Source organism: Corvus cornix, chromosome 8, assembly GCF_000738735.6.
Source record: "Corvus cornix cornix isolate S_Up_H32 chromosome 8, ASM73873v5, whole genome shotgun sequence".
Classification (NCBI taxonomy): domain Eukaryota; kingdom Metazoa; phylum Chordata; class Aves; order Passeriformes; family Corvidae; genus Corvus; species Corvus cornix.
In genome coordinates, this window is record NC_046338.1 from 4014695 (window position 1) to 4026801 (window position 12107).

General features: G+C 40.7%; 1 protein-coding gene across 14 annotated transcripts in view; it reads left to right on the top strand.

The window, feature by feature from the left end:
- The window catches only part of DAB1 (DAB adaptor protein 1), a 418512-nt gene that overhangs the window by 300646 nt on the left and 105759 nt on the right, over positions 1 to 12107 (top strand). For all 14 annotated transcript variants that reach the window (XM_010408777.4, XM_010408776.4, XM_019291806.3 and 11 more), the window contains one exon: positions 9864 to 10063. In XM_010408777.4, the coding sequence (XP_010407079.1) occupies positions 9997 to 10063 (67 nt within the window). In that variant the 5' untranslated portion in view covers positions 9864 to 9996. The remainder of the gene's footprint in view (positions 1 to 9863; positions 10064 to 12107) is intronic.

Genomic DNA, 12107 nt, shown 5'->3' on the forward strand with positions numbered 1-12107 from the left:
TAAACAAGGGAATCTGTGCTACATCTCCCCTAAAATATGGCCTGGTTTCTACTGTGCCAGTAACTTCTGTTCATGTACTGGAGCCTAAATAATTGATTTTTCAGTGTGTGCCACAGCACAGCATTTTAAAGCCCACAGGCTGCCTTGTTGATGAGTATTGTGATTTCTGCAGAAATTTTGATTAATGGATGGGGATGTCCAAAAGGTGTAGGCAGTAATGAGAGTGAATACATGGTTTGAATCTGGGAAGGTAATTTCTGGACAGGACAAATCTTTGATATGGATAAAATTCAGATTAGTTCACTTAATGGTTCACCTGGCCCTGATGATACCTAAATTTAGAACTTGTGAGCACCGCTGGCCTGCAATCAGAATATGTTTTTCCCTGCATAAAATGGAATTATATTAGTCAATTCACATTAGCCAAGCCTGAAGTCTGTGTCTGGTTGGATTTATTTGTGCTGGGCTGATGACCGAGCTCTGTTTGGCTTTTTGTTTGACCTGCTTGTGTGTATCTTTCTTAGTGCTGTCAGTCTTGTCTTCTGCTGCTCAGTGAATACTCCTGTTACTGAAAATCCAAGATCCATAGCCCTTTATTAAATTATAGAGCACATTACTTGTTCCTTTAGTATTTACCTTTGAGCATTAGAACTCTTTTTCCTGGAAAATAAGCTGGTGCAGGATTTTGTAGGAGTTTCTGAAACCTCTCTGAAAGAAAAAAAGAAGACATCCAAGCATATCTGGGATGCCCTAGAAGAAATAGTAGTAATGAACTCATCTCCTTTTCTTCTTCTTTTTAAATTAAAAAGTGTATTTCCTGTAAATGATTGCACAAAAGTCTTTTGACATAGGAAGGTGCCACCTGTGTTATGGACTATAAATTCACTTTGTATAGCGTTCTGTCCCCTTTCTCTGTGAGTTCCAGAGGACAGCCCCAAACTGACAGAAAGCCTTTCCGTTGTGGAGTTGATTCTGTTGGTATGCAGAGAGGGTGGGCAAAACCAGCATCCTGTCTTCATCCTTCTGGGTGAGGATTAATCATGATCACAGCTGCAGAATGATGCAAATCTTAGCTGGGGCTGGAGGGGGGGAAGGGATGGTTATGGGGGGAGCAAAGGATATCTCTTGGCTTCCCTTCCACCAGCCCCTCCCGCCCTTGGAGGCTCTGTGGTTGATGGAGGAGTTGCAAGAAGCAGATTCCTACTTTTTTTTTTTTTTAACTAGTTAATCTTTCATGCAACTTGTGTTTTTTTCCTTTAATCATCAGGCATGCACTCGATTTTCCAGGAGCACACACACAAAGAGTGTCTGCACTGCTTCCTGGTTTCCTTGATGATGCATCAGGCACTGGGTGCTGAAATGCTGCTGGTTCAAAGGCACATAGATTTACACCAGTGACTTTTACTGTGTCTCTGTGGCCAGCCCCGAAATGCCCTGCAGGTCAACTGTTTTTGAAATGGATAAAAGTGTGCTAATTCCTTCAAGGTAAATCAGGGGGATTATGACATCTAGGAAGAGGAATCTGCCAGACAGTTCTGAAGCAATATAGCTAGGACTGACCCAACAGCATCTCTAAAGCTTCCAATAAAATTGCCTGAGGAGTCTGCCAAGAAGCCAGATGCTGCTGCTGGAAAAATACCTTCTGTAGCTTGGCATTTGTCCTGTAATTGCTTCCAAGAGAGAATAAACTGTAGCATGACAGTAGAAGGTGAATGGTTCCTCACTGCATGCTACTTGGTGATTTTTAAAAATACCTAGAAAATAAGCATTATTTTCTGATGTGTTACTACTCATGCAGGTCCTTGTACTCATTTAAGTGCTTATGAGTTCCCCATCTGAATAACCAAACACTTTTTTTTTTTTTCCTGACATGTTAGCCTGGCAGTGGTTTGATTTTTCTTTTTCCTGTGATTCCTTTTGCGGGCTCCCTAACCTGATCACCTGGGCTTTGATCCTGTTAGGGTGTGATGTGGTCATGTAGCCCTGCTTACATCACAGTGGGGACCCTCTATGGATGTCTCTCAGTATGGAGTTAGGATGCAGCAACCAACACCTGGCCCACACAGTTCCAAGGATCAGATGGTCGTGTGGCTTTGTTTTTCTTTTACTATATTTTCCAACTGTGGGAAGAGCACTGTCTGTTACTATTCAGAAATGCTGCTGAATCTTAGCCCAACCAGAAAATATGTGGAAACTTCTTAGGGAAGGTGCTTTTCCTCCCTTTAAAAATGTTTAATGTTCCTACTGATAGGAAGCAGAGGCATTTGTGGAGCAGTGTATAACCTAATCAGATACAAACGAGATGAGAACAGATAAGTGATTTCAAGAAAATTATTTATTTGAAATTTCTCCAGTAAAATCTAGCAGCTGTCCTTGAATACTTCTGTTTGGTATCATGGAGGAGCCTGCCTGCTGTTCATCCCAGCAGTCCTGTGGGATTGCCTTCAGGAGTGGACTATTTAAATGGAATGGTCAGAAGTAATTCTGCAGCTAAAACTCATCATAGAATCACAGAATGGCCTGGTTTGGAAGAGACCTTAAAGCTCACTGAGTTTCAACCCCCTGCCATGGGCAGGGACACCTTCCACTAGCCCAGGTTGCTCCAAGCCCCATCCAGACTGGCCTGGGACACTTCCAGGGATGGGGCAGCCACAGCTTCTCTTGGCAGCCTGTACCAGGGCCTCAGCACCCTCCCAGGGAAGAATTTCTTCCTAATCTCTGCTCTAAACCTACTTTCTGTCAGTTTGAAGCCATTCCCCTTTGTCCTGTCCCTAAATACCCTTGTAAAAGGTCTCCCTCCATCTTTCTTGTAGGTTCCTTCAGGTTCTGGAAGGTTGCACTTAGGTCACCTGCTTACCAGAAAATTTAAAATACTGATGCTTGTCATTTGTGAACAAGAATGTAGAAGTAATTATTGCCTGTTTGTGTGAATTCATACTTACAGTCCCAGAAGCTTTCTGCTTTTTCCCTTTGCTCTGCTAGACAGTGAACTTTGGTAGGAGTCAGGTGGTTGAGTTTCACATAATAAAGCGAAAGTACATTTCCAGCAAGGTGAACTCCTTTGATCAGTTTTCCTAATACTTGTGTAGGTATAGTGCTGTTATTTTATTTAAAAGGAAGGAGAAGGTGAGTTCCAGTTCAATCTCACTTATAATATTAAGAAAATCATCTTGAATTTAAAAAAAAAAAGCTAAATTAAGATATTTCTGTGAAGGACAGGAGATGAACAAGTTTCCTTCAACTTACTGTGTCACTTAAAAACATGCTGAGCTGTCCAGGATGCGAAATGTTTAATTCCATAACCTTTTCTTCCAATTAGAAGACACAGATTCTGATTGTGAGGAATTTGCATTTCAATATGAAACGTGGTGTCTGACATTGCTTTTACCTTCTCCCTGGTGATGCTCCTGACTGCACACTTCTCCCTTTTCCTTCGGTGTGATGATTGCACCACCGCACTTTAGTAATCATTTAACAGCTCTAATTACAGAATACCGTGATCCCAACTGTGTACTTTGTCCTCTTTGCCTTCTTAGTCTCTGTTTCTTTGGTGTCGGGAGGATCACAAAAGAGCCGTTCTTCTGCTTTGCAAAAATAAATTCCAAAGGCCCTGCTTTGGTAATGTACAGATTTGCATTTTCTCGTGGCTTCCGAGTTAACTACATTGAATTTTAGCCATAGAGGGGTCGGTCGGTCTGCTGTTGTTTACATCAGTCACGCCAGCATAACTTCTGTGACACTAATGCAGGTAACACCAGCATAAAATTGGTGTAGCTCCAACTCCATTAAAATCAATGGAGTTAGGCCAGTATGAGACAAATGCAGCGCTATTGATTTTGTGCTGGTGTGACTTTATTGACTGGAGTGGAGGTGAGGCAGTTTCTGCTGTTGGGTCTCAGGCAGGCTGTGCCTGTGTTTGGAGCAGTGGTGACTTCGGTTTCTTGTTTGTTCTTGCACAGCGTTATCAGAAACTCCCTCTCTTTTCTGCTGCAGGGTCAGCAGGGTGGGAATCTGGGAGTAGTAAAGTCTTGGAGTGATGCAATTCATGGGGGGAAAAGCATTAGGTAATTCAATTTCACTGAGCACAGGGAATCTCTAGTCCCATCTGAACGATTTCCTCTGTTATCTGCTAATGTGGTATCAGAGGAATGATGTGACGTTTTTAAGCCTGCTTCTCTCTGATGTGATACCCCGCTAAAGCTTACAAAAGCACTCTGAGTGGAGTTTTGAGTCAGAAAGTGCACTTAAAGGAACAATGAGTGCTGTATCTATAGCCCCAGCACACTGGGATTGTTCCTGGTTTTCAGCTCTCTTGGCTGGAGTTGCATTCCCTGCTCCCTGGGCAGAGGAGATGTAGTTTTTTCCTGAATTCAAGTGGCATACCTTTAGTATTTCAAAAATTCTTTAAAGCAAGTCCATGTCTTCTATTTTGCCTTTGTTGCATGAATGCTGCCCTGTATAATATAAAATAGAAACTGGTATATTAAAATGAAATGTTAGCAATTTCCCATTAAAAATGTTGATGAAATCAATTCATTCCTTTGAAAAGCTTCTTTTTAATCCGGTCAGCATTTTCTGTGAGTAGAAAATTCACAGCACTTCTGGTGAATAATTGGTGGAGTGGAGTGCAGTGTTCACCACTACATGGAGTGATTTCCAGGAGGAATTTCAGTAATTATTCCTGCCATCATTGGAATACTAATAAAAATCTTACTTTAGAAATATTTAATAGGTCAGTTTTCTGCCAAGATGCTCTTACAGTGGTGAATCAACTCCAGTGGTTCTATTTACCCCATGTGAGGAACTGGGTTACATGCCTGAAAGATGCCCTAAAGACAGAATAATGAAGCGTAGTTTGAACCACAATAAACTTAATAAAATGTGTTACTGGCATTAGTTACATGTAGGGTTTTGTTAAAAAAAGAGCTTCTTGTTTCCAGGAGATAAGAGAAATATTTTATGAATACAGTCAACTACAGCAACTAAATGCAAAGGAAAATAAAATGCTGTGGTTTGAGTACTAAGTAGTTTTCTGATACTGGAAGAATTAAAAAGGTTTATTTGGGAAGTGTTGTTCTGGAAGACACTACAGACATAGTAAGCTGAATAAAGGACATGAAATTCCTTCCTTTATCTTAATATATAGAAAATCAGGAGTGGAGGGGGAAGTACATGCTCATTTTAGAGCAAATAAAACTAAGTATGAGATCTGGAGGCAGTTGTGAGTCTTCGCAAGCTGTGTAACTTAGGGAGGTGGTGGGAGATGAAGGATGCTGGGTTCCAGGGGAGGGTTTGTAGGGGAGTAAGTGTTCGTGTAGTATCTCAGTTTGTGCACATGTACAGTGAAATTCCTGTCACCTTTACAGGCTGCAGAAATACCAGTAAAGAAATGGCAGGAAAAAGCAGTGCTTGGCATGTAGTGCCATAAAAGAGAGTCCTTCGGCTTTGTCACTGGAAACATTCTGCTGTTCTGGGGGCAAATGGCAAAACTGGAGGAGAGGGACTGACCCATGAGCAATCTTAACAGAGATTTCCGTTTTCTCTGGCAGGGTAGCCAGAATTTCAGTGCATGGTCTGACTTTGATTTTGCTCCTAAACACGTTACAGAATTTGCTGTAATGAAGTGTCACCCTCAGCTGTGCTGTTTGCTTTTGTTTCATCCTCATTTTCTCCTCTCTGTCAGTGTCTTAAGCTCTCTTTTACCTCTCCTTCCCTCTTTTCTGGTTCTTATTTACAGGCCTTGTTAACTGCAGTGTATCAGTGGGTTTTGGATCAGTCCCTTGGGTTCCCGTTCGGAATTAGTGCAGCGCCTGCTGTGCCAGATGAATACTCTGATGTTCACCAGCCCTGACCATTGGGGAAATGAGCTGATGAGTACAAAACAGTGTGAGCAACACCAGAGGATTTCCTGGCCCCTCTCCCTGGAGGGTACAAAGAGCACTGGTGGCAAGGATGGGTTTTCCATCGTCTGTTTGTGTGTGGTCCCACTGCTGTTCTCTGTGTTAGGCTTCGAGGGAAGGTGGGAAGTGGACGAGTAACGTTTTCTCCCTGGATTGCAGACCCTTATACTTGAACTGGTTTTAGTTTTCCAGGATCACAGCACTTTTCACTTATATTTTCACTTATATTTTGCCCTTTTAGTATGTTTGGGCTTTGTTTAACGCTTATAAAACCACGGGCATCAACGTGATTATGTTGAGTGCTTTGGAGGAGAAAAAATTAATTGCAAGACTCCAGAGGCATTAAAAGCAAGAGTTAAGGATGGGAATGTGGCTTTTGTTTTGTCAAACCAGGGTTTGGGAGGTACTATCCTCTTGTCAAATCCCACTTTGGGGCTGTGGAGAACTTAAATACCTAGGGAATGCCAGGGCTTAGTTACAAATCCTTTCTAAGACTGCTTTTCTTTTATATAAGCAGATGGAAACTGGTTTCAGGGGAGGGAACTTCTTAAGTTTTGAAGTCCTGAAGAAAATTAATTAATTCATGTATTTGAAAGCCAGAGGGGAAGTATTATGATCATCTTGTCTGACCTCCTTCATAACTTGGGCCAGGGGAAGTCTCCTAATAACCCCTTCATGAGCTCACTCAAGTGTGGTTGAAAAGACAAATGATTTGACAGACATTGTTGTTTCACAGGCATGTGGGGGAGGCGAGTGGAGCTTGGGACTAATTTCTCTGTGCCTAAAGGGTCCAACCTGTGTTAATCCTAACTGCAAACTGAATTTACAAAAATATTTCCTTGCTAAAGCTTTAGATTTTATGCTGGCGTAGGAGTAATAGAGAATGCAGGCTTAAGAACTTCTCCTGGAATTAAAAGCCAGTTAATTCCAGAATGCGCTGATTGTGTTCCTGCTGTAGCCACTTAATAAGGGCACAGAAAATGTCAGTGTTTTGTTAAAGCGAAGAGCTCAGAATCCTCTTTAGGAAAAGCTGAGGCGTGCACATAACATTGCAATAGCTGGAGCAGTAACAAGGCACACAAGGAGATCGTTAGAGTGGATGGATACGTGTCAGATGATGGATTTTTTGTTTTGTTTTTTTTCGGAAACGCAGCTAACAACGTTTTGTCTTCAGAGCAGGGAGAGAAATGTGGCAGAACTGATCAAAGAAAATAGCATCTCATTGATAAAACACATGCTGCAGTACTTCCCACAGTTGGGAGGCTGTAGTATTTAACAACGGTGACCTAGATTGGAGGAGACAATAAAAGCTGTTGCGGTGAGGAGCAGATTGACTGCCATTCTCATCTGGGTAATAAACGGCTGAAATATGGACAGTGCATGAAAGTTTACTAATGGGGCTTACATAAAGACCTACACTTTTGGAGGAATCGTCTCTGTAGCAAATTCAGTTTGAACTATAGCTTGCATGTGACAGATGTTTATGTGCTCCTTTACAAAGATACCTATTACTTTATTCAAGGATCTATGAGCCTGCGAGAGTATGACCTGATTAGGTTTGAAAGTAAATCAATATGTGAACCTGTCCAAAAACAGACATGCATTTATTTTAAAAAATATTACTCAGTGGGATAGCCTCGAGGGGATATAGCTTTCTGGAGAGTTTCAAATGAGATAGCAGTCATATGTTGTTACTTTAAAATATTCAGTGCCATTCAGATGCTACTATTTCAGCTGTCCTGTTGGAAATAGCTGACAACAGGAGATGACATTCCTGATGCTTTGTAGCCACAATGGTCTTCGAAGACACTAACACTTGCTTAACTATGGGTCCTGGGGGTATTTGGTCTTTATTTTTAATTTATTTTTTGAATAAATGGACCTATTATAAATATTTTCCTTTTGTGAAGTGGCTCGTGTTAGTGCCCCTTGTAGAGTTACGCAGTTAACCTTTAGGTAAATATAAATCCAAATTCTTGAAAAATAAACTGTCAATCCAGCTGTGACTTGAGAGATGCTTTAAGTAAGTGCCATTGAGCTGTAAAGGCTGATGCATCCCTACTGTGCTGTAAAACTAAATATTATTAAATTGGGTTGCGTGCAGGGGGAGGAGATGGGGGTTGTGAGGGACATCTGTTCTGCACAGAGCTCTTCTCCCTGCTCGTGGGGGGATTTGAAGCGTGAGTGAGGAGGGTGAGGGCGTTCCCCCCCAGCAGTGCTCCGAGCAGCTGGGCTTGGGGAGAGGCATCTCCTGTCCATGGACCTGGCCAGAGAGCGCTTGCGTCCTGGAAGCGCCACTTTTGGAGCTGTTACTCCTTTTCCTTCTCTGATCAGCCTTCCTTCGCTTTGTCCTTTGCTACTCTTTTCTCAGCTAAGAACATTCATCAAGATGCTGTTGGCTTATTCAGGTGTGTTACACCAGGCAGGTGTATTCAGCAAGCACTGCAACTTCAATTTGTTCATCGCTTTATTTTTCCTCCTTCTTTTGCCATGCGGCGCTTATTCAGATTCCACAGAGGGGGAACTGGGAATTTTGTATTTCAAAATCAGTTCAGCAGATTTTGAAAAGCTATCTTTGAATATTCTATAATACACAGACAGATTTGAAGAGCTTATTAAAGAAAGCCCCTGACACACTTCAGCAATATTAAATCACTTCAGACGGTGCATGGCAGTGTAATGTTACTGAAGCATTTTAAAATGTTAAAAGAGCCTGGATTTGAAAGTACTGGTGGCTTCACAGCCCTTGCTGTGAAAAGTGATTTAAAGTGTCAAAATTATTCCAGTGTTTGCAGTCTGTTACTTTCTTAAATGACAAAGAAGGAACATTAGTAAATAACTCTAACTGCAGTTAATCTCTGGCCATCTAACCAGCTGATATGCTGGGTTAATATCTTTATTAAATGCTTATTTAATAAGTGGGCAGCTGTTCAGACAGGCCAGATGGACTTCTCTATAATTGTGCTAATAATGAGAACTTTCTCACGGAAAGAAAGGGCAGTAAGAAGATGCATTTGGTGAGGGAACATCCCGACAAATGGCTTCAGGACAGTCTGATCCTCTGCCCTCGACAGCCTGGCTCAAGTAAGTGGTTCATCCCTCAAAGCAAGAGGGACCAGCAGTGAGAACTGGAGCAATGGGTTATTTTCTGCTTGGATGTTTATTCTTTGTGTATTCTTTACCTCCAGAGCCCTGACATCCCCAGTCCTGCCTCCCTCATCCTGCTCCAGCACATTGCTGCTGTGGGTTCACAGCTGGTGCGTTTTTGTCCCCAACAAATACACATTATGTTAAGCTGTAGCTTTCTCCCCTAAATGTTATCTTTTTGCACCTATCCCATTTATATTTCATGGGTTTAATTAACTATTTTCAGAGATCTTTGCAAGAAAGATTACTGGATGGGTGTTAAAATTACAGCTTTGTTTGCGTGGAGACAGATTCTTTTATATTGCAAACATTATCATAAGCAAGAGGAGTGGCAAAGTATGATGTTCTCAGCATGAGCAATGAATACATTTTTCATTTGCCTTTGTTCAAGTAAGAGAATGAAAGCACTAAAAGAGCATTGGAGGAGTAAAAATCTGTACTTACTCTCTGGTAATTGGAATTGGTGCATTTAAGAATTGAGTCCTTGCAGATTTTTTTGCTTTTGGTGACATTTCCAGATACTTCTGCATCGTGGTCTTTGTCCTCCAGCTGCTGGTCCAGAAGTGCTGATCTTCTGTACACCCTGAGCAGTGTCTCTAGGCTGTGAAGGCATCTCAGATATGCCAGAACATCTCAAATATAGATGTTTGAGGTAGTCACAGATAACTGTGTTTAAGCATCTAAAATCCTGGACAATTGGCTCAGTAGATGGAGAACTTTATATGTTTCTCACTTGCTGTGGTTTGGCTTTTTTATTTTCCTTTCATGTTTTAAACCCAGAAAATGACTGTTCCTTTTTGTTTCCTTCCTTCACAGCACTCGAAAGGAGTGAATGAGATGAACTGTTTGGGTTATAGTATCTGAAAGGCTAAATTATTCACTTGGAGAGACGTTCTAAATGAGCCTGACCGAGATCCTGGATCTGTGTGAAGAGGACTAAGGATATAGGATGTCAACTGAGACAGAACTTCAAGTGGCTGTTAAAACCAGCACAAAGAAAGACTCCAAAAAGAAAGGTAGTGACTCATTTCTCTTTATTTGTGAGTGTTTTGTACTTTAATTAGCTCCTACATCAGCCACCTTTGGCACATCTGTGGCTCTTGTGTTATCCGTGTGCTCAGTGAAAAGTGGGATTTGTTAAGCTCAGTGGAAGCAGAAATATGGGGTTTGATTCTCTGACATTAAAAATATATCTTACTGAAATACATCTGGAATGTGAGAAAAAAATTGCATATTTTTTATGGTTCACAAAGAGAAATACAACTTTTAAAATTACTCAACAAAAGATCTTTTTTTTTTCTCTGCTGATAAATACATTTTCTTCAAATGGCTTTTTTCTACTTTGTTTTGAACTAACCAGAGCTTAAATGCACTTTCTGTTACTGGAGCTTGAATCTTCCTGACACTTTGTGAAGTTAGAGAACTCAGTGGCAATCTCTAGGGAGATTAATTGTAATCTGGTGAAGGAAATATAAATGAGGAGGAAGAAAACTCAGAATTAAGGAGAAGCTATGGATAAATGTGTGGTTGGATTAGTTCATATTTGTATTTACAGTTTTGCCTCAGACTCTAGAGCAGTTCTTTGGAGTGGTAAGTGTGAGAAATGGGACCATGTGAATTTGGTGCTTATGCTCACTTAAAGATTTTTAGTAGGGATTTTTATCCTTAGATTTTTATTCCTATTTTTATTGCTTATGGTTTTAAATACTGGTGAACTTGGAACCCAAGACCTTGAATTCTAGTGGTAGTTTGTGTTGTTCTGTGTAGCCATACTTAGGTTTTTTAAAAACTTATGCATGAGATAGAGATTGAAAACAGATTTAATATTAATTGCTCAAATAAAAAGGGAAAACAAAAAGGAAATAATCATACTTAGTAGTTTTGATACTTGACACAGCAATATTTGAACTTTCATGTGAGCTCTGGAGTTTGTCATTCTGTTCCTTTCTATGGGTGTGTAATTTAGCCATTTACTTCTGAGGGTTTTTTACATTTTTCTAAGACAAAAAAAGTCTTATCTTTGCTCATATATGTATAATGCAAATTTTACTCATAGGTAACTTGAACTTCTAGGCAGTCATACCATTTACTGCAGCAGTTCTATTGAAACATTTACTAAGGCCTTGTGTTCACTTTAGGGTTTGTATCAGAAATCTTCAGTATAAAGTTTCTAGAAGACACAGCAATTAAAATATTTCAAGTGTTTGTTTGGGAAGATGGTTGAAAAATCTTACGACTGCTCTAGGCCTACACTCACAAATCAGAAATGATTCATTTAAGATAAAAAAGCTGCAGCTTGGAAAGGCAAAAAAAGGGGAACTTTGATATAAATGAGAATGTGATCTAAGATGTTTAAGGCAAATAAAGTTAAAGTGGTTTGGTTGTATGATCGTTCCGTTTTTGGGGGTAGGCAGGAAATTAAAAAATGTAATTTCTTTGCAATATGGATAATATCTTTTTGATGTGTGTCTCCAGTGTTATTCTGCTGGAGGCTGAAACTTTTGAAACCAGCAAACAACTCTTTTAGGAACTTGACATTTTGTTAATAAAATATTCAGCATCCAACTTCTAAAAACATTCCCATAAATCACAATAACTGAACGCTTCTCTGCCCAAAATCCAATTCTATCCCCCAAATGGAAATTCTGAGAATTCCCCTCAGTGCTGAGGGGGAGTATAAAATACGTTGTGTGGCAGTGATCAGAGTGTCTGGAGAGCTGGAAGGGACAGGGAATGGCAGTGGCACATGCCCAGGATTACTCTGGTTCAGTGTTGTGTGTGCAGTGTGAGTGCATCCCATCACATCAGCCATCCCAGGGCTGGAGCAGTGAATGCTTCACACAGACAAGGTACACAATGCACACACTGTTTGCTATTCAAATCCCACAGAACGAGAGTCAAAAGAAACTTGGTGTGCTCATTTACTTGTCACTGAGTTGTGTGCCCTTGCCTGTATTCCAACAAAGGAGCCCTCCTCTGTATAGTGTGAGTGATGGACACGTGAAAACAGGGATTTTTTTTTTCCTTTTTTTCCCCCCAAGTTCATTAACTGCAAGCAGT